The following is a 23,733-nucleotide window of genomic DNA, read 5'->3' on the forward strand; positions in this document are numbered from 1 at the left end:
GGTAAAGTTGTTTATCATAATACTACCCTATGAGACATGTAGGAGAATGAGGAATATTTAGGTTGTAAAGAATAAGAGGATGATTTGTATTTATTCTAAAAATGTGACATTGTAATAACTTTTTTTCAATTAAAGCTAACTCTTTTTGAGCCTTAGAAGATAAACTATAAGGGAAATCAATAGCTGTATCTCCCTGTAAAGTACTTGTTTAGTTTTAAAATCAAAATCACTAGCCAGTATTAATTTCTATTCTTTTAGCAAATCTCTCCCCTACAAGTGAACTGGAATAGGTGCCATGGACGATAAAAAGAAACCCTTTTGTTGGTCTGTCCCCTTATGAAGTAGGGGTAAGACACTTTGTAACACATGCTGAGGGTTCCCAGCCTGATAAGAGATGTAGGAACCCTTTGTCTCAGCCACATGGCAGGAGATTGTTCTGTTGCAATTACAGACACATCTGCACCAGTATCTATCAGACCTTCAAAGCACTTTCCACACATAGGCCTCGTTTTAGTCACTTCCTGTGTAAATTAAATATCTTTTTGTACTCTTGCTCTGAGGGTCTTGCTCCCTGTTAAGCTGTCTATATTTTTAAAAGGAAGGCTTGTCTATAGGTAACAAGATCAACTGTGCCACATAATCTCCCTGTTCAAAAAGCCAGAGATCCACAGCACATGCAAGAACTTGTATCTCATCTCTACAATCATCACTGATCACACTAGGCACCTTTTAGACTCAAATCAGCCTTTCCCAGGACAAGACCAACTGTTCCTTCAGGTGGGGAACCCCAAATTTCTGTAGGCTGGTCACTTCCAATGAGAATGACTCTGCAAGATTTAGGAAGATCTAATCAATCCTGAACTTTGAATTGTTTCCCTGTTAAGTGAGTTAACATCTCTCCAGGGAGCCACCTTTGATGCTATTGTTAAATCTGCTGGGAAGTTTGCACTGGGTAAAACTGACTGACATTTTGACTCACAGGCTGTGCCTTCTCTTTTGTTTGGAGAGCCTGAGTAAAGGCCCTCACATCATTTTTTTGACAAAGGTGTACGCCCTTATGGAATTTAGAATGATAGTATTTGGCCCAATGCCTCCCTTTTTGGCATCTCAAACAGAGTCCAAGTGCAGGGACCTGAGTTCTCCATGCCAGAGGCTTTGCTTCTTTGACTTGCTGCAGCTGCAGCATCTTCCCTATTAGATCCAGCAAGAACTCTGCAATTTTTAGTATGCCCCATTTTTCCACATTTTAAAACATTTTAATTATTCCTTTTTGCTTTCGCAACACCAGCCATAACTTGAGCCATCATAGTTGTCATATAATTCAGTTCCAATGTCTTGACAAGATTGAATATTGATGTTAAATCATTGGTTGATTTTACAGGACATAAAGCCTGTTTACAGTCCTGATTGGCATTTTCATATGCTAATTATAGAGTTAAAATGTTCACAGCTTCGTGTTTGAAACCGGTCTGTGAACAGCTTCTTGTAATTTAGCCATGAATTGAGTAAAGGGCTCTTGAGGTTCTTGAAGAATATGTAAACAGGATTGCACAGGATCCCCATCCTCTGGAATAGTTCTCCATGCTTTATTAAATTTACCAGTTGTGAATATAGCTCATTAGGACATTAAATCTGTTACTCAAGCAGCACATATATTCCTGTCCAAGAAAGCATTTCCTCACTTATTACTGGGTATGTATTAAGACCTGTTCTGTTTATGTGACTATGCTCTGAAATAAGACTTCAAAATGAAGGAATTGAGCAGGAGACAGGCATATTTGTGCCAGATGTTTGCTATCATAAGGTGTCAATTGATACGTATCTGAAACATTTTATAAGAGTCCCATAATGGACTTTGGACTTCATTGTTAAAACTTTGTCCGAGATTTTTTAGTAGTTGTATTTCAAAAGGCATATGAACAAAATACTCATGGTCATTAGCATCTCTTTGAATTCCAGCTGGGAAGCAAGCAGAGTGCCTGCCCCTTTCACAGCAAGGTTCTCCCCTTTCAGAGCCACTTCTCCCCTTAAAACTCATAAAGTTCTGGAGAGAGCCATATGGGATATTCTTTGTAAAGATTTTGGCTCCTGTGGAGGTGACTTCTCCAAGGACTCTGTCTTGGCTGCAGGCAGCTCCCACTGGGAGCTCTTTCATCTCTTCCATGTCCAAACCAGAGCTATTGACTATGAGCTCAGTAACACATTCAAAACTGAACAAATCAGATTCCAAATTGAGAACATCTTAAGGGAAATGATTTTTCCTGCACTATGTACCTTTTTAAAGATTCTTTCCAACTCTTTCCCAGTTATCAACTATCTATAGTGCCTGTCTGAGGAAACCATGGATTATATTTGCTAGGTCTTTCTTTGGCACATAAACCCCTGAGTGTTTAAGCAGGCCTTGGAACAACTGTATGTGTCTTTTCCCCTTGGCTGAAAACTTTTGCCCCATTTTACTCCTGGGTAAAATGGCTTGTTCACAGTGGGAAGACTCACTTTTGTTCTTCCCTCTCTTCTCCCAGTGTCCCTAGTGAAGTTTTCCTTCTCCATTCCCACACTTTCCACTTTAGGTAGACTTATTCATTCATGTTAAAATCCCTATTCTAAAGATTTCAAATCCCTGTTCCAGGCACCAGTTATTGGGGACTTGACCTAGATCCCCAAACTCCCAAATGAGTGTACAGTGAAAGCTTAAATAAATGAGACAAGTGGCATGATTTGAGGGCTCCAGGAGGATCAAAACTCTCTGCAGAGTTTGAGACTCTGGGGGCTAAGACAAGGGATGCCTCTGGGTGGCCTGTATTAATTTAGTTTTCAAACAAGGAAGGAATTAGAGTGGAAAATGCAGAAAACTAAACAGAACTTGGGGGTGGTTCAAGGACTTTTTCAGTAACAGATTATATTTAATTTAGGAGAACTATTTTGTGTTAATTTAGAAGTATCTTAGGAAAAGATTTCCATGTTGCATTTCACTACAGGAGTAAAATGCCTAGAGCTAAAGTCTTTATTTACTTAATTGGAGTTGGGGCCAGGTATTCTCAGCTGTGACCTTATCTTTCCCTTTGACACATCTCCTTGTTCTTGGGTCAGACATGCCCAGGCCATGCTGCAGCCCTGCTCATGAGTTCAATTTCCAGTTTCAACAGCTCCCAACAGTTATTGTCTATTAAATTTGGATTAATTTTACTCCCAGATAAATACTGACGGTCGAGAATTTCTATTCTTAGTTATACATATCTCCAAGAAGATTTTTCACAGTTATATTAGAATATAGATGATAGATAGATAGATAGATAGATAGATAGATAGATAGATGTAAATATAGCAACAGCATACACAGGAAAAATCAGAAAATAATCCAAATGCCCATCAACTGAATGAATTAGCTATGGCATTTCATTCATAAGATAGTATCTTGCAGCAATTGAAATAAATGAGCTACAGTAACACCACAAGATTATTGGATTTTTTTTAACAAAATACTACATGGGAAAAATGAGTGCAAAAGTAAAACTGTTACATAGGCATTTTACCATTTCTGTAAATTTTTTAAACTACATGAATATAATTATACTACTAATTTCTTTTTTAAGGTAGTAAAATACAACAAAACAAGACAGAACAAAGCCAATCAAGACAGCACAGTGAAACTGCTACAGCACTTCAGATACCAGGATAACAGTAATAGGTATCATAGTATATCTTGTTATCTTCACAATAGTTGTCCATTCGATCAGGTATAGCAAAATCAAACCAAAAACAGAACATTATATAACCTATCAAAATAGAATGTTGAATAGAGCAAAAACAATTGATCAGAACAAAGCAAAACAGTGAAAACACTGTTTGGGGGCTTGAGGATTTACCTCAGCAGCATAAGTGCCTGCCTGGCAAGTGCAAGGTCGAGAGTTTGATCCCCAGTACCAAAAAAAAGAAGAAGAAGAAGAAAAAAAAACAATGTTTGTCTTCAAAGACAAGATAGAAGGAAATCCCTCATATTTGCTATATCACATACAATCATCCTCCCAAGAGATGCTCAGTCCTCTGGCCCTAGGTCAGCATAATTAACCCAACAATACAAGTATTTAGTTGCTTTATGTGCCTTAGTTGCAATCAACTCTGGCTGTCCTCAACACCATCCCTGGACTTTTGATTCTTAACCTGCATACCAGTAGGCTCGTGGGAAATGCTGACTTGTTCTCTCCTGGCTCACTCATGCCACCGCTCACCAGGAGGGAGAGCTTGTTGCTTTCTTGCTCAGCCCCCCAAGTTCCAATATGGCTGGATCTTGGGCAGTGCTGACTTGTTCCTACTACTAATTTCTATTAGTTCATCGAAGGGATTAATCAGTGCTTATATTGGTTAATTTTATTTTAAAGAGATTAAAAAAATAAAACAGTAGAAACAATCCAGGATTTTGAAGCAAGTTGATAGGAAATTAACAATAGTCACTATATTGCATATGGTTATCTTCAAAATAGTTGCTCAGATTACAAGATATAGGCATGCAAGACAGATCAAATGACATAAGCAATCATAGTTTCTTTCCCTGAATTAATAGGATCAATAGTACAATTATGTTAGCTATTATATATATATATATATATACATATATATATATATCTTTTTCTCTTTGGGGTTGATTATTTTTTCACATCTACATCTTATAATCTAAGGGACTACTTTGAAGACAATACACAATATATTAACAACTGTTAATTTCTTATTATCTTGTTTTGAAACTCTATATTATTGTTTTTATTTTTGTTTACTTTTATCTCTTTAAAATGCAAAAATTGTCAGGGATTCAGCTCAGCAGCATAAGCACCTGCCTGGCAAGCACTAGGTTGTAAGTTCTATCCCCAGTACTAAAAACAAAAAAACACAAAACAAACAAATAACAACAACAAAATAATAAAATGCAAAAATTAAAATTACATTAATAAGATAGGCATGGTGGTATATATCCAGCTATTGGGGAGGCTAAGACAAGAGGATCATTTGAACACAAGAGTTCAGGGCCAGCCTGGGCAACTCATTGAAATCCATTCTCTTACAAAAAATAGAAACAGAGAGAGTTAACTAGGTAGATCATGATACACTCACAGATACAAAAAAGATGCTATTGTATAAGTAAATAAGGTGGATCATATATGGACTAATGATGAAAGTCAATCATAATCTACTTCTATAAATCTGAGATACAGAAAGATTTTTTAATAAGGTATATGTGATAGACAGTACACATAATAATCAAAGAAGTATTTCGCCAAAAACATTCAGCCTCATTTAGTCCTTGTCTTACTAAAAGAGTCTAGAATCCAGGAATCTTCCTGTATAGTTCTGAAGCTTGAAGAGAATCGAACCTAAGGAACAATGTTTGGATACAGAACAAGAAATTATTGACCCAGATCAGCTTTTAACTCAAGATGTCAAAGTAGAGAAGGAAGGAAAACATAATAGTAAAGCACAGAGTAAAGAACAGTGTGTACTAAAATCCCATAAAGCCCTTACCAGAGGAGAATGATGGCATGCAGCCAACTCCAGGCTCAGAAGACCAACTTGGCCAAGCTGCTTCTTGGTGACTAAATGAGAACCTGAGTCTGAGAAGATCTTATATCTCCAGGGCCAATGAGATAAAGAATGCTATTTTGTGGCAATGTCACCAAGGAACTAAACCAAGAACTACCAGCACTGCCAAAAGGAATTCACCATTTGTCCATAGGCAGATAGGTGCATTTCTTCTCAGTAATCAGTGAGTAAGAGATATGCTTTTGTTAATATCTGCTCAGAGTCCAGGTTATTGAGAAGGAGCCAGTGAAACTTCTCTAGATTATAGTAGTAATACTTACTATGTACACAAGTCTCTGGATTCCCAGTAGCAAAATTTAATAACTTTTCTGGGGACATTATTTTCACATAGAGAATGAACAGGATTTCAAGAGATGCTGATTTTCTACAAAACTGCTTACCAATTTTACGAAATTTTCCATCTTAGCATGAAAACTAAAACTGGTAATATCAAATGTTCTGAAGTGGTTTTGAAAAAGCCACCAAGACTTGTGCATTGAACAGAGAGCATCAGCACTGATGAACCCTGAAGAGGTCAAGAGATGGGAGACAGTAGTTCACCTTTCAAAACAAGGAGCCTAAATTTGGTGTCATGGGAGAGCAAAGCACACTGTGGACAGTAGACCTCATACGATAGATCACAAGGCTGGCAATAGTTCCAACATCGACATAAGTGACTTCCTAGAAAGATTCTTGAAGAAGATTCCTAGGCAATTCCATATGAATCCAGAGATATTGAACAGACACTAGCAAACTAAAGACTTTGAAAACAGATTTCAAAGTCAGAAATTGCTCAAGTTAAAAAATGCAGGCTTGGGCAGAAGGACATTTTATGGCCTTCATCAGAAAACTCTAGTGACTACATTATGTACTCAACATCTTCCTGGAAGTAATTAGCACTCCTCTTTAGATAGCAAAGCCAAAACAAAATAACACACTTTTTCCCTCCAATTTCAGCCTCGAAATCATACTCCACTGCCATACAAGAGCCTTCTGAGATACTTCAACTACTGAAATGTGGTATCTAGTAAAAGCTAGCACAGGGTGAACATCTGGATACAATATCACTATAGTATTACAAGAGGCAAACCAGATAGCTCTGACAATAGACAAAAAGGATAGCAAACAACAGCAAAGTTTTTAAATTAAGGAGTAAATTATGCAGTGTGAGCCAGGTGTGGTGGCACATTCCTGTAAGCACAGCACTTTGAAAGTTGAGGCAAGGATTGTGTTGAGTTCAAGGCCAACCTGAACTAGTGAGACTCAGACTCAAAACCCAAAACAAACAAACAAAAAAACTATGCAATGTGGAATTGGAGTAAAATTTAAAATAAGGCTAGGTATCTGGAAAAGTGATTTGTCCAATTTCAATCCTAGAAACAAATATCATGGCATTAATTGAAAGAATCAATCACAGTGTAAAAACAAGAACACAAGGTAAAGAGATATTTCCTTAAATTCAGAGATTCTATCATAGATTTATTGTGGGGAAGATTTTTCCTCTCAAATTTATTTTGGAATATCACTCTCCTAACTACATAACACACATCTAGAACATGAGGACCTCAAATCTAAGTATTATTAGTGTCTGAATACCTAGAACTCAATATAGTACATTATAAATGGTGCAAGCTAAATATTTTAATGTAAGATAAATAATTTAATGATGAAACATTCACATGTCTTTAAACATATTTCAAGTTACTATATTGTTGCTTGGAGTATAGATCTGACATGACACAAAGTGTAACCAGATGTGCAGCCATAAAGTAAGCAAATAAAATGGATTTCCATTCCTCACTCCTACTCACACTTGCCTCATACTATTTCTATTGAAGGAATTTTGTTAAACTTTTAATGCACAACATATGGAACAAGATCTGCTGACAACAGAGCTAACTTAGACTAACTCCTGAGTGCTACACAAGAGGAGTACAGGCTGAAACAGTTTGGTTCCTGCTGAAAGTCAAGCCTATGTGCATGCTTATTTGTTTCAGGCCTGCTTAGCTAAACCACCAGTCAGTAGCTATTGCCTATTTAAGTATGGAATAGATAATTCAAATACAAAAATAATGTAAGAGTAAAGTAAAGGCAAGTAAATAAAAGACTAGTCACATCAGGAATGACACTGAGGGGCCAGGGATTTAGCTCAGTGGCACAAACGCCTGCCTAGCAAGTGTGAGGTTATGAGTTCGATCCCCGGGACCACACACAAAAAAAGGAATGACACTGAGCAACCCCTTCCCAAATATCCCGTGTCTCTTATTTGCCAGCATCTCATTTCTGTGGCCCTCTTACTTCTGGCACAATGGCTATAATTACCACAGAGACTTCACTGATAACAAAAAGCTTGAAGAAACTGGAAACTTCATACAGAATTTACATTCTGCTGAAACGCTACATACATTTGGGTGGACTATTAAGACTAGTAACCCACTTCCTTTTAGTTTTACAGGTGCTTCAGGACACTTGGATTAAGAGACTCTGTATCCAAATACAAATGATGAAGCTTCCTTTAGTAGCAGAAATAATAACCCTCTTACACCCTAGCACCAAAGAACAACTGCTCAAATATAAGTTGTGAGGATCAGTTGAACTCTGATTTGGGTAGTTTCTTTTGTTTCGGTGTGGGGCAGTTGTTTTGGAGGGTTCTGTCAATGTAGTTAATAAAATTGCTTTTCTTATGTTTCAATGCTTTATATGGTCACACTCCACATCATTAAAATTCACTGACCTCCAGTACCAAATTTAGAAGGCTCTAACACTGAATGCAGAGCAAACAGTAATGGACTCAAATATAAACTTCAGGGTTACTCCTGACATTACTCAAGGTGGAGTTAAAGCACTAAATTCTCTGCCCGAGGAGATGATATCATTTAACAGTACTGTCACTCTGTCACCAAATGGGACAAAACTTTTTTTAGCTTTGGCACTTCCTGTTCCTTGGAAGAATTTCTAAACGCCCGAAGCTCAGGGAAAAGTGAGTGACCCAAAGTGAATCAATACCCTCAAACAGGCTACAGAGCACTCTGAAATCCCACTGAAGCAAAAACCCAGAGACCAGAAGCTAAGAACTGTTTTCATCCACACGAATCTTCATTAAAGCATAGTAACAGAAACTAGTTCCTTCCTCAATCTAAAACCTGGCTCTGTGAGAAAGAAGGAAAGGTAAAGGCCATGCTGCTCCCCAAACCTCTAATACTCCAGACCACACCTAACAATATTATCACAGTGCAGAATATAATCCCACTTTGTAAATAAATGGCACAATTTAAAAAATACAGAGTGAGAAATTCAAGGTGTTTACCATGAAACTTTACTCAAGAATGTGGAACACTCACCACTATATTGCTACATTCCCCCCAAAACGCTACATGAATATTTTGGTTCTCAAGCACTACTTAAAAAAAGGTAGCATAATGTTATGTAGTGCACATGTTAAACAAGTTTTAATACAGACCCTACATCTTGAAGGATAGGCATTTATACCCATCTTCATGAAAGACTATCAGTTCTGGATTTTGGGGTGATATTTGTGACTAAATAGGGAGCCAAACTGCATTTCATTCACGACACCTAACCATTGAAACTGCATGTTCACATACAGGCTTATGAAAAAGACCTAAGATAACTATATTTAATCTTTCAGATTAAGAACATAGAGCCACAAAGCTCAACCTATATATCCCACCAAGTGCAAGAGCAACAGCATTTCTATTTCATTATGATTGTAAAGATGCATTAAGTGACTCAAAATAGGGATCCTTCCATATGGTTTGAAGTTTAGAATTAAAAAAAAAACACTAAAGTTTCCACACACTCAAAAATAATTTTATGTTGGTCTTGTACTCCATAAGCCCTAATAACTTAGTTCTGAAACTCATGTATTGCATTCAGGGTCACCGACATTTCAGTATGCTTCCAACTTGTTCATCATCATCTTCCTGCTGTATTCATAGGCCAAAAACAGTGCAGCATTGGAGGGGATGGCTCTAATAAGGGTAGCTTTCAGTCCAGAATATAAGGCTAGTATTCCTTCATTTCTCACAATACTTAAGAGAGTTCCAATAAATCCTGCCTGTTTTCCATGCATGGAAAGAACCTGAATTCTAGATTTAATACAATCCACTGGGAATATGACAAACCAGAGGCAGATTCCAGCAACTCCACCACTTAACATCAAAGGAACAGGGCCTAGTTCATCCTTTGATCTCCCAGATGCAAAGAATGTTCGGCTCAGTTCATAGCCACCAAAGAAGAAGAAATGGCCTGGTATCTCCTGAATCAGAGTGGTTGAGAGTCCATGGTAGAAACCTAAGGGGCCATCCTTCTGAAGGATATTCTTCACGACACACCAGATTGAGTGATGGCCTTTTGCTATCTTCCCTGTCCTCTCCATTTCATGCATGGCCTGCAGCCGGCACTTGACAAGCTCAGTGGGGCAGAGGGCCAGGGCAGCAAACCCGGAGGCCAGGGACCCTGCAGCTGCAGTCTGCAGATCACTCAGCGCTGTCTGCGCGTCCAGTCCAGCCACTTTTCTGACAAACTGCTGGCAAAAGCCATAGCACATGAATAAGACAGAGCTCTGGCTAACGTAGGCCATCAGGGCGGGGCCGGTTCCCTTGTAGAAGCCGCGGAAGCCCACTTGGCTGTAGGTCTTCAGGAAGCAGTCGGTGAGGCCCCCGTACAGCTTGGGGAACGTCTGCATCTTCACCTTCATTGTGTCGAAGGGCTGCCCGGTCAGGACACACGCGGTGCCCCCCGCAGCCCCGGCTATGAGGTCGATGGCGGCTTGGATGGAGGGGCTGGACTTCATGGTGCCCGCCTCCCTCCCTCTGCCGGGCAGGACCCGAGGCTCACACCCCCACTCCCGCCTGGCGGCCCCACTGCACCCGGAGGAGGCCTCGGAACCCCTGCTGGGCCACCGTCGCCCTCTGCGCTCGAGAGTAACCCCCGGCCAGGGGCTCGCGGGCCTCACGGGGCCGGAAGGGGCAGCGGGGCAGCCAGCAGCAGCGGCCAGTGCACCCCGCCAGGGGGCAGAAGCGAGCCCTCTGAGGAACTGTAGTGTCGTCATTGGAAGCAGTTTGCGGGCCAGGAGGAGATGGGGAAGTGAAAAGAATTAAAATGTGTTATGTGTATGTACCCACTTCCCCATAAATGTAATCACCATCTACTGCAAACATGCACCAGTAAAAATAGTACCAAAAAAAAAAAAAGGATTTTTGCAACTATAGCCAGACTCAATGTGTGGATTCAACCCAGATGGGGGTGCATTAGGAGTGTAGCTCAATGGTGGGGCTCTGCTTAGTTTGTATTAAGTTCGGGGTTAAATCCTCAACACAAAAGAAAAAGAGAGAAGGGGGAGACAGTGCGAGCAAGAAGGGAGAGGGAGGAGAGGGAGACAGAAAAGGGAGGAAAGAAGGCTGAAGGGGGAGCGGAGGGAGGGGAGCCAGGAGGGAGGGAGGGCCAGAGAGGAGAGAGGGAAGAAGGGGAGCAGGGGGTGCGGAGAGGGGGAGAGAGAAATTCGAAATTTTCTCTAGGACCATGTTTCTTCGAAGAGAATCTTTGAACTCTATGCCCGTATGGGGTGGAGTGAAAGGTTGTGTGCCTAGGTACTGGTATAGTGCGAACACGGGAGGAGGGGTGGGTGGCATTCCTGCAGTAAATACATAGACTTCCACATGCTAGCCTTTTCCTAGGTGAATTTATCCAAAAAATAAGCCTTGCATCCTCTGCAGGGTGGGAAATCACCTGGTTTCATAGGATAGGTAGGATAGCAATGTTAAACATACAACTCTTGAGCCCATTTTAATGAATCTCATGTGTCTAGCTTACACCTTTCCACCTTTCCTGAAGTCTCCCTGCAAAATCGGGAGTTTCTCTCACAGATTCTATGCCAAGTGGACTGATCTCTCCAGTATAACTAACCCCTTGCAGACATCTGACATGTAACTTTCTGAATGCCTTTTATCGTCTCTCCATCTATTGTCCTTTGGCTGACTGGAAAGGGGTTGATACCTTTCATTCAGTGTTATCTCCTATTACCTTTGTCTTTGGGATTACCATCTTTAAAAACCTCTCTTGTTTATTTTAGCAAAAGACATGTAAGAATAATCTGCCATTTTAAGCTAGACGGTTTTAAGATATTTAAATTTTTCCTATCATATTCAAGGGAATTTTTTTTCTGTTTTTTAAAAACACTGAAGGGCAAGAAGGGAAAGGCGCCGGGCGTGGTGGCTCATGCCTGTAATCCCAGCATTCGGGAGGTTGAGGCGGGAGGATCATTGCGAGTTTGAGACCAGCCTGAGGGCTGGGGATTTAGCTCAGCAGCATAAGCACCTGCCTTGCAAGCAGGTGGTCGTGAATTCGTCCCCAGTACCGATTTAAAAAAAAAAGAGACCAGCCTGGGCTACAAAGTGAGCTCAAGGCCAGCCTGAACTGCATAGAGAGACTCTGTCTAAAAAAGACAAAAAAAAAAAAGAAGGGAAAGGCACATGTTAATGTTATGGTGGGAGGCCTATCAATATCTAGATGGACATTTGGTGTTTAAATGACCATGGTTAAATGTCCATTAATTATCTCTGGAGCATTATTTTTTGAAACACACACCAAATCTACAAAGAAATGCAAGATAATAATCAACAGCTTTTGTATTATATTTGTTTAGGTATTTTTGAGAAACTATATTATTGATCATTTTGGGAATCAGACTTGGAGTTAACACTTTCCTAGCAGCCAAATTAGAAATTTTTGTATTGTAAGAAAAATAAGTACACTTACATTTTTAAAGATTAAAACAGGTAATCTCAGGCTGGGGATTTAGCTCAGTGGCTTAAGCACTTGTTCGGTAAGTGAAAAGCCTTGATGTGACCCCTGGTACCAAAAAAAAAAAAAAAAAAACAGGTAATCTCATTTTTGGCTGAACATGCATTTAAAACATGCATAACATTTAAGTAGTTAATCAGGAGTGACTACAGTCAAGGTTCTATATCACTAAAGTGAATACTGAACAATAGCAGAAATTATTTAATATATTTTTCTTTAAATGATATATTAAATAAAAATCTTCTGGTATAAATTAAAAATCTTCCTTTAAAGCTTCCTGAAGCTAAAGTCCTTTTAGACCTCCTAGAAGTCTAACAATAAGTTAAATTCCAAATGAAATGAACAATTATGTATTTATCCAGTGATTTGTGCCATTAGGGGTATGCTTTAAAACAAAAGGAGCCCATTAAAATACCTGTAACAAATATAAAAAGTCCAAGACATTGTGAGCCCAGTGACCTGCCAGATATTCTGCATTACCACTTCATTATGGAAACAGACTAAAACATAAAATTAGAAGTCAGTTATGATAAAAGTATTAATCTCAGTGATGTTTAACGGTATTTTACATCTTTTAACTTCCAAGTAAATTAATAGATTTTCTTGGTTATTTTTCTCTTGTTGCTCAGACAAAATACCAGATGCCCAAAATTAAGGAAGGAAAGGTTTATTTAGGTCATACCTTGTGAAGGTTTCAGTCTGTAATCAGCTGGCTCCAAGGTAGGGTGGCATGACTGAGGGGCAACAGTTCAGAGCGGCAGAAGACAGCAAAGGCAGCAGGAGCAGAAGGTGGGAGACCAGGGCTCTTCTCCTCCCTTATATCTCAAGACTACCAACCCCTAGAACCAGTGCAGCACTCAAACCATTTCCCTGCCCTCCTCTACATGATGAGGCTGTTTACAAAGTGAGGGCCCTGGCTCCGAGTCACTGAAACTTCTCAAACTGACACAGTGTATCAACCTTACATGGGTTAATTGCTCTATTGGTGTCTTATCGGCTTGGGTTATTTGAGAACCTATCTGCTCTCTCTGCATTGGATCCATTTGGGCTACAGTTCATTCACACAGCCAGCCAGCCTCTAGTAACAATAACTGAACTTGTGCTGTGAATTTAGTTGTTCATCTGTCAAGGAAAAAGGATAAATATGACTTTCACCTTTCAGTTGTTGTGCAAGGAAAAACTACAAAGATATTATTCACATCCTAAGCAAAGGAAAAACTAGGATTTTTACAAACAAATATGCTACATTAACTATTAAACGAAAGTCAAGACACAAGCTCCAGCAGAGAAAGAAATGAAAGCAACAATGCTAGGGAAATTTCAAAATTTTTCAGCAAGCGCTGTTGTGATAGACCCTGCAATAGAGTACCTTTTCTGAGCATCTGTTCTAAGACTTTGTGTGCATCTGAGATATTTTTTTTCATGAATAACAACCAAGAACTTGAGAATAGTATTGACTCAGGACATTGTCTCATAAAATAGAATACATTTCATCTGCAGGTACAGAATAGGATCATCTGAATGCACATATGGACCCAGAGTAAGGTGCATGTTCTCATGCCAGCTTATTTGGGTGAGATGAGGAGCCAGGCTTCCTGGTGTTCTCCTTCACAACAGACCACCCAAAATTCTTCATAAGCCAGGGTTGCAGCAACCCTGGAAATGTCCTTACCAGTTCCCTCTCTGCTTTGAATAATCTCTTTTTCCTGTGTGGCACACTCACTCCTTCTTATGTCCCAAAAAACCAAAGCCTCTGTCAGAGACCAGTTAGGAAGCTATTGTAGTTTGTACACAGAAGTAAAATGGCTTGAACTAAAAGAGTGGAATTAGAATGGAAATACATCTTTTTAAAAGTAGAATCCATAGTGAGGGAAAAAGAAGTCAAAACTAAGGTTCATACCCTGGAGCCTGAGGGAGGAGGATCACTATGTACTACATAGCAAGACCATATCTTCAAAAAAGGAAAACAAAAAAATTATGGTTCCAATACGCTTCTAACACCTGGGCTGTGTGGAAGTGGCTTTTCATTGACACACAGGAGAAAGCAAATTTTCAGGGAAGGGTAGACACATTTCATTCTGAACATAAAGAGCTGCAATGCCTACAGGGTACTTGGAAGTATGTGTTCTCCAAGGACACAAACCAACATATTGTATCCAGAGCTTAGATGAGACCAGGCTTAGAAATGTGGATGTGGGAATCAGTGTAAATAACTGAACAAAAAGTAATGTGTTCAGTACGCAACCCAACATATTTCCTTTCTACTACTCACGAAACTAAACCATCACTATTATTTGACAAATGATCCACTGTAAAGCCAACTGTGGTGGCAACTTTTCCAGTGTCCCTTTTGCAAATGTAGCAAAATACCAAGAGGTACTAAAAACAAAACTTACCACCCTACTGGTTTTTAAAATTTTATTATTTTCAAAACACAAAAACTCTAGTCTATGTAGTTAGGGAAACTTGACTTAAAACTCCTGTTCTTAAGTCTTAAAATTGTGAATATATTTTGGTCAAAGACACATAATCAGACATGAAAAAAACATTGTCCTTGTGAAATTTTCAAATGCTATGATTGTATGATTTTTTCATAGCATGGTTCTTAAAAACACAGCTTCCTGTCAGATACAAAATTAAAATGAGCTTTGTTTACTTCAGGAGGGCATTTTGAACCATTTTTATGTGCCAATTTGTCAGAAATGAATTGTAGCAATTCTATCACCCAATTTTCAAAACTAGCTTTCATATATGAGATAATATCTTTCAAGAATAGGAAGTTCAATAAAACTTGAATCATCAAACCATGGTATTGTCTTCCTTGATGGGTAATTTTTATGAATTGACAGATAAAAAGACCTCAACTGTCAGAATGCTATAAATAAGGGATTAAACTGAAATTAGAAGTATCTTAATCCAAATTAATGGAATGGTTAATGGATTATATTGACAGCCATTTTTTTTTCTTTCCAAAATTTTTTGGAAAAAAGCTTACTCCTTTTCAGAAAGCAACAAACATATGTTTACCTACAAAAATTAGGGTAGTTTAATGTTCTTCCAAATGGAACAGGTAAATTGGAGTAATGCATGACATTTCTTAATTTCTTTATTCCTCTAGACAGAACTCCTTCATCACCTGTTAACCAGGAGCACATTTTCCAGTCATTAAACTCTACCCAGACACCCCACTCAACTCCCAGTACCTATTAAATAAGATACACTAAAAAATTAAAAGTCCAAAAGTAGTTGCTTTTATTTGTCAAAAATAACTTCGTGATTTGCATCTCTACATATACAAAATTTCTTTAGTAGCCTAGAAAATAGTTATTGCATGATAAAACATAAAAGTTAACTTATGCCTTCTTAAAATTAGCTTATGTATTCTTACTGTCCAAAGGTAAAACAGGGCAGCAGTAACAAAGTCCTCCAGTGAAGCTGTAAGTCTGAACTATTCATTTCACATGTTACAACTTTCCTGTAACAATCTTTTTGCTTATTACAATCCTACTTTCTAAACAGTGAACACATAGAAAATACACAGCAAGATACTTCTTAAAAAAAGAACTAAATACTTTAACAACTTCTAGCATTAGAGGAAAAAGGAAATACTAGGTCTTAATATCCAGTTTAAGTGATATAACCAAGACTTTTCTAGTGCTGAAAAGTAAGACAGGATAGACTTAGCCTGCCAACTGAAATTACCAACAGCCTCACTTTTCTAGAAGTGATTCTAGCTCCTCTTGCAAAGAGCTGAGTTGCTCTTTTTCTCGGTCTTCCTTTTGTTTGAGTTCATCCAGCACAGCTTGAAATCTGTTTTTGAGTGCCAAGTTCTCCACTTTCATGATGAGATCCTCCTGCCGCTTGGCCCTGTCCTGGGTCTCTTGGAGCTTGCCTTTCATGTTATCGATCTGTTTCTGAATTCCCATAACCAGCTGGTTGGTTCCTTCATTTTCTTGGTGCTGTTCATCTGATTCATTCAGCTTGTCCTGCAGCTGTCTCTCTAGATCTTCCTCAGTATCAATAATGTTTATATCTTCTTCATCTTGATGCTGCGTCTCATCTTCATCTTCACTGCTGCTGCTGAGGTCATTGAATATCTCTCGAAGTTCATCATGTTCTAATGAGTCATGGCCCTGCCTGTGGCCAGACATCCCTGGAGATGAGATATCAAGGCCTTGATTTTCTGCCTCTTTTGTTTCATCTTCAGCAATTATTTCCCAACGAGTACTGACAGCTTCAGCATCTGTACTCAGCAAGCGCTTAACTTCTTTTTCCACATCTGGAGACTCAATATACTTCTTCTTTGCTGTCTTCCGAAACCTTCTCTTTCTCACATTTTTTAAAGGCAGAGTAATACCATGGTTCCAGACAAATTTTTTCTCTTTGTCTTTATCTTTTTTCTTGCTTGCTTTGGGATCAGCAGTGGCAACTGGTTCCTCTACAGGAGGATAGAGATCACCGTCAACCGTGGATACAAGCATCTGACAGATATCGGCTGTCTTGTAAAAGGTCTTTTTATCTATGGTTTTCAAGCTTTCCATGACACACGGCAGATCTACCAATTTTGCAGCCAAAGGGACCCGATCCACTCTGACAATTCCATGTCGTCCATCAGGGTGTAACTCAATTGTCAGTCTGTCCTTCAGGTTGACATGGCCAGACTGTACTGCCCTCCTCACAGTAGAAGCATATTCTGGAGGCAGGCGTAAGATAAACTGGCTCTCTAGTTCATGAGGAGCATCATCTTTGCTCTTACTCATCTTTACTTGGTCACTCACTTCTCCAAAAAGTACTTTTTGCGCTAAAAAATTCCAGTTACTACAACAGCTAAAAAGTCCAGTATCTTATAAATTCAAATCTCTAATTAAGATGAGTTCTAAGCAGAACACCAGGCAGCTAGGCGTCTATCCTGTCTTAATTTCTTATCAGACACTAAGTCTTTCCTGTAAATACTGTATGCTGTGAGGGAACAGCAGTCCTTATTAACACTGGTTAAACCACAAAGTTCACAGTCTGTTTGATGCAATGCCAACTTCCAGCCTCTAGGTGCCGCTGCCGGACAACGCAGACCGAGCGAGTGAGCGCATAGGAAGCAAATGGCGGCTCCTGCGGAGTGATTTTCAGCAGAAAAAAATTAGTTTCAGCAGAGACAGCAAGACGTAGCAAACAATCCCAATCAGAAAACTCTCCCAAACACAGACAGAAAGAGAGCGGGGCACAGTGAGCGCTCGCTGCTTTGGATACTTACAATCTACTGATGATTATAATTCAGCCTCTCAACGCCAAAGCGAAGCAGAAAAGGAAACCAGTCGGAGCAAAGCGGCCAGATGCAGCGGAGCGGTCGGAACAGCAAAGCGGACGCAAGCAGCCAAGCGGTCCGGGATACCGGAACCACCCGGAGCAGCGGAGCAGCCCGGGGCAGCAAAGCGACCGCTAGCAGCCGAGCGGTCCGGAGCCGCGGAGCGGCCGGGAACCGAGCGTCTCTTTTTCGATTTCTTTGTTCGTCCTGCTGCTTAACAAAGTGATCGTTACTGATTACTAAGGGAGGAACCCAGGACAGGCAGTGCGAAATCTCGCCGAGACCTGATGCACAAAGCACCACAGTCACGAATGCGTTCTGACCGCAGCGGTCAGGAGATTTAAGCTCCTAGCAGAAAAGCAAGCCCTGCGTCACGGCGCGGGGCGGAGCGGGCGCGCGGCCCTGAGTGACAGCGCGGCCCAGGCGGAAGTACTCACTGTACCAGCGCGCCGGGGAGCGCTTACGCGGTTTCCCTGCGCCGGCTTGTCTCCTGTTTTCGCTGGAACCTGCCTTTACTGTGAGAAAATTATAGTGTTTTCAGAGCCTTTGGTTTTCAAAGAAATGAAGGATTCAAGAAGGCTGTAGGGGCCCAGCTGTGGTGGCCCACGCCAGTAACCCCAGCACGCCTGAGAATGAAGCAGGAAAATCGCTGTGAGTTCAAGGCCAGCCTGGGCTACAATGTGAGTTCAAGGCCAGCCTGAACTGCATGGCGAAACCCTGTCCCGAAAACACAAAGACCAAAAAAAAAAAAAAAAAAAATTAGATTTCCCAGCTTGCTAAACCAGGACCATTACAGAGTCGCCGTAGGGGCAAGTAGTTTCTAGGCTTCAGGGTACTTAAATAAGGGCGTCCTCTCTGATTTTGCTTTTGAAACATTTTAAATGTTCCATAGCGTATATTCAAGCTGGTGCTGCTACAAGGTTTTGTAACTAACCACAGATTAGATTTTAAAGTGTCTGAACGTGCTGCCTCCTATGTTACAATGTTAATTGTGAAAATGCCCAAAAGGGAGCCAAACTTTTTAAGTTTCGTTTTATTTTGGACCAGAAGCGGTTCTTATTAAGGTGCTTGACCAAGATACAAATGTAAACAGGAGAAAGGAATGTCCTGGTTGCACATGTTTATTGACACAATTGTCTGATAAACACATGGTCTGTTTAAAACATAGTATACAACTGAAATATTTTGTCTTGCTTCCCACGCGCCAGTAATTTGTAAATTACTTTGGAATTTTTTCACTTCTTTTACTGTTTTACTATTTTCTGGTTGCCACATCTGTGGATAATCAGGCACTCATCAGCATGTATTGATAGTACTTCGATGTAACTATGTAATTTTATACTTATATGCATTTCATTTATTTTTTAACATGTTTGGTAGAGCATCGAGGCCATTTAACACGATTTCTATTCTTTAAAATATTAACAGCTGCACTTTAAGATACCTGCTTAAAACATAAATAACATTTTCAAAATTCATTTTTTGTGTGTGTGTGCTTGTTAATTGCCTTCCTTTTACAAGAGTAAAAGCTCAGTAGTTAAGAAGCTTTTCTTTCTTGTTTGTTGTATGCCAATGCCTGTCCCAGAACGTAAGAGATACACATAACTTGGTTACTTTTTCACTGCCGAGACAAAATAACTGCCACCCAAAGTTAAAGAAGGAAAGGTTTATATTGGGTCTTCGTTTGTAGAGGTTTCAGTCCATAGTTGGCTGGCTCCAGGGCAGGGCAGCATATAACACAGAGGCAACCATTTTTAGCAGGGGAAGATAGCAAATGCTACGAAGGAGAGAGAGGCATGTCCCTGTCTGTTTCTTCTAGCCAATCTGCTGGGTTTAGGACAGTGCTAATCATTTCATGTGAAGCACCCTGTAATCCCAGCACTCAGAAAGCAGAAGCAGGATGAGCTCTGCAAGTTTAAGGCCAGCCTATGCTGCAAAGTTAGTTCTCACCTACATAGTGAAACTATCTCACAAAGACAAAAAAAAAAATCCCAGCATTGTGATATGCATCAATCACACACTTTAGATTCATGAAGCTCCAAAAAAACTATGCATGAGGCTTTGGGGGAACATCTAGACACAAATCATAATCATAAATATTGTGAATCCTATAATTTGTGGAAAAAATAGATTCTATGTTTGCCTTAAAGTGAAATAGAGCCACGTAATATACATTTTTACTAAAAGAAATGCTAATATTTGTTTACTAACATAAGTTTATGAATAATGTATATGAAGGCAGTTTGAGGAGACTATGATGCTACATCATGGAGGAAGTCATCCTGCCACAGGTTGATTTTTTATATGGACTGTAAAGGAAAAATTATTTCTTTCTAAGTAACTACACTGTCTTTGTTTATAATGTGTTGAAGAATGTTACATGATTTATCTAAAATTTGCAGGAGGATAGATTTCTTTTTCAGAGATAAATTTTTCAAATATCCATTATACCTTATTTTATTCTATAGAAATAATAGTTTAATGTACTAATCTCTGCATGGTACTTTACATATTTAAAACATGAGACCATGTTTACACATAAAAATGATCTATTAGTTTGCATGATCTTTATAATTTTTATTATGTTCAAATATTTTTATCATAGAAAGTAGCTTGAAATAAATTCTTTGCAATTCTTATTGGCCAGTTTTATGATATATTTTAGTTAGCAAACCTTTAAATGGAATGCTGTCATCAATAATTAAAAAGATTAACTGGTGTTTACCTCCTTCAATCCTCAAATGTGTTACCCACTTTCAATACATTTTGTAAACAATTATGGGATTATATTGACCCTAATATTAAGGGCACTGCCACATTATTGTTGTCTTAGTACCTGTTGATAAATTGTGTTTTCCAAATCCATTAGACATCCAGAAAAACCTTGAATTGGTTAAAGAATTACTACATTTCAGTGATTTGTCCATGAAATACCTGTAATACTGATAAAGCAGAGATTTGGGGATAATGATAAATTTCCATGGTAACATATCTTCTAAAGACTTTCTTTATATTATTAAATAGAGACAAGCAGGCTACTGCTAGTTGTATAGATATGAAAATTCTCTTTAGCAAACTTTCGAGTTCCATAAGGGCCTGCTAATGTTTTGAAGGCTAAAAACATTGCTGGTGATGAAGGAATTCCTGCTTATATCTTCAAGATAGAAAATTATAGGCATGAGGAAATAGCAATATGTCTAAAACAGCAAGTTTATATAAACCATGTCATTATTTTTAAGAATAAGGAGTTTAAAAATACATGGCAGTTTTTGTATCAAGTAGAACACTTGGATAAAAAAATCAAAGCCTAATTTAAGATAGTTTAAGCAATAAGAAGATACATTAAATCAAAAACCAAATAATAAGAAGATATATTAAATCAAAAATCAAGAAATAAATTGGGTGTGGTGGCACACACCTATAACCCAACACTTGGGAGGCTGAGGCAGGAGAATTACTGAGATTCTAGGCCACATGATGAGTTCAAGACTACACAGTAATCTCTCTTCTTCTTTTTCTTTTCTTTTTTTTTTTTGTACTGGGGATTGAACTCATGACCTTGCACTTGCCAAGGAGGTTAAGCTAAACCCCCTATCCCCAAGACTATATAGTGAGACTCTGCATCAAAAAGTAGGGAAAAAAAGTAAAAATAAAACTGGTAGTCTAGAACAGCTCTGTCCAATAAAAAATGTGTAACATCAGTTATAGCTACAGATACAATTTTAAGGAATCACATTAAAGTGGTAAAAATAAGCAAGTAAAATTAATTACAACAACGTTAATCCAATATATCCAAGATATAAACACAACATGTAATCAATGTAAAAATTAGTAATATTCATTTCCTTTTCTATTTTGAACAAAATGTTCAAAATATATTGTGCATTTTATATCCAAAGAACATATAAATTTGAATTATCCACATTTCAAATGCTCAATGGCTACATTTGCCTAGTAGTTATTAGATTAAACAGGGTAGGCCTCAGAGTGCCATTGGTTCTAGATATGATACAATCTTTTTTAAATTTGAAGAATGAGCATTTATACTTTTTCTTTTATTCCTTCAACTCGGCCTTCCTTTTCTTGTATACTTCCAAAGTCTGAGGACACAAGATAGATGTGAGCAGCACCTGAGCAACTTTCTTCTTTGTCCATGGAAAGTTAAGAGAGTAGCTCTCGGGGCTGGGGATTTAGCTCAGCGGCATAAGCGCCTGCCTTGCAAGCAGGCAGTCGTGAGTTCGATTCCCGGTACTGATAAAAAAGGAAAAAGACCAAAAAAAAAGTTAAAAAAAAAAAAAAGAGAGTAGCTCTCCCAAAGCCAAAGTCTATCTTTTGATCCAGTTGGACTATGTTAACCGTATATCTATCCCTGACTCAGTAATACTCACTGAGAAAATACCTTAAGTCTGTATTTCTCAAAATGATTGGGAAGAGGTAGTATTCACTAGTGTCTGAAGACATTTTTGGTTGTTACAAATGTAGGAAGAGGCTGTGCTGACAGCTAGTTGGAAGAAACTGAGAAAACTGCTACACATCCTACAGGGCACAGGACAGATCCTCCACAAAAAGGATTTATCTGGCTCAAAATAATATTAAGATTGTCAGAGATTTAGCTCAGCAGCAAAAGTGCCTGCCTGGCAAGTGTGAGGTCATGAGTTTGATCCCTGGTACTACTACTACTACTACTACTAATAATAATAATAATAATAATAATAATAATACCAAGATTGAAAAAACTGCCATAAGGTTATAATTTTAAACCTATTCTTTTACAAAAAATTTTAAAATTTCATTTACCCATGTTTGGAGTTCATGTAGTTTGCAGTTTTCTTGGAAAGTGGTTACATACACATATTACGACATATTGCTTTTTATTTTCAATCCTTTCCCCCTTCCCTCCACCCTCAATGCTTCTCCATTTCTCCTATCCCATTTTTCATTCTTGACATTACTTGTCTTAGTTCGTGCTATGACATATAATGTTCACATGAGTTGTGGTCGTTAGCTTCCTGTACGTGGCATGTCTTTATTCTCCATATTTCCCCTGCCCCTCCTTCTTGCCCCTCACTTTTGTTCCTTTGGACCTCCTCCTCATGTGAGAGACCCATCCTCCTTTGCCTTTGTATTCATCCTTTATCATTTTCTTTGTACTTTGCCTCACTCAAATGAGAAATACCATATGGTATTTAAGCTTGTGTGTTTCATGTATTGCACTAAGCAATATATTTTCCAGGTACATACACTTTCCTACAAATGTCTCAAATTTGTTATCTTTACAAATGAATAGTATTCCATTATATATATATATATATATATATATATATATATGCATGCCACATTTTCTTTATCCAGCCATCTATTGATGGATATACAGGCTGTTTCCAGGATTTAGCTATCATGAATTGTGTACTTATAAATATTGATATATATATATATATATATATATATATATATATATATATATATCTCACTGTAGTATGATGCCTTAAACTTTTTGGAGAAGATACCTAGAAAGGGGATAGCTGGGTCATATGTAATTTCTAATTTCTGTTCCTTGAGAAATCTCCATACTGAATGGATGTAGTAGTTTGCATTCCCCCCAGCAATAAAAAAGGATTCCTTTGTCACCACAGCCATACCAGAATTCATTATTGCTTTATTTCTTTCTGCACTAAGGTGCAATGTTAGTGTTATTTTAGCTTGCATTCCTCTAATGGCCAGAGATGTTTAACATTTTCTGTATATTTGTTGACCATTTGCATTTTTTCCTCTGTGAAGTGTCTGCTCATTTCTCTTGCCCATTTCTTGACTGTGTCTTTAATTTTATGTGGTTTAATTTTTTTAGTTATTTGTATACTCTAGATAGTCCTCTGAGAAGTAACTGGCAAAATTTTTTTCCTTTCTGTGTCTTTTCACTCTCTTGATTGATTCTTTTGTTGTAGAAACTTTGTAGTCTGATATAATGCCATTTGTTTATTCTTGCTATTTCTTGTGGTATTTGAGTTCTATTTAGAAAATCCTTTTCTACACCTGTCATT

The 23,733-nt window shown here is 38.6% G+C and overlaps 2 protein-coding genes across 2 annotated transcripts; both read right to left on the reverse strand.

Annotated features, from left to right (window-relative positions):
* Positions 1-4,642: 4,642 nt before the first annotated feature.
* LOC100726504 (mitochondrial ornithine transporter 2) lies at positions 4,643-10,973 on the reverse strand. The gene has a single exon (XM_063232251.1). The coding sequence runs from the start codon at positions 10,643-10,645 to the stop codon at positions 9,482-9,484; it is 1,164 nt and encodes a 387-aa protein (XP_063088321.1). The 5' UTR covers positions 10,646-10,973; the 3' UTR covers positions 4,643-9,481.
* Positions 10,974-15,624: 4,651 nt separating this feature from the next.
* Taf7 (TATA-box binding protein associated factor 7) lies at positions 15,625-18,148 on the reverse strand. Its single transcript, XM_005006959.4, has 2 exons — positions 17,645-18,148; positions 15,625-17,502 (listed from the first exon to the last, which is right to left on the reverse strand). Exon 2 carries the CDS (start codon positions 17,154-17,156, stop codon positions 16,107-16,109), a length of 1,050 nt encoding a protein of 349 aa, XP_005007016.1. The 5' UTR covers positions 17,157-17,502; positions 17,645-18,148; the 3' UTR covers positions 15,625-16,106.
* Positions 18,149-23,733: the final 5,585 nt, after the last annotated feature.

This window comes from Cavia porcellus, unplaced genomic scaffold, assembly GCF_034190915.1.
Source record: "Cavia porcellus strain 051 isolate PalLab524CR breed Dunkin Hartley unplaced genomic scaffold, mCavPor4.1 scaffold_21, whole genome shotgun sequence".
NCBI classification, from domain to species: domain Eukaryota; kingdom Metazoa; phylum Chordata; class Mammalia; order Rodentia; family Caviidae; genus Cavia; species Cavia porcellus.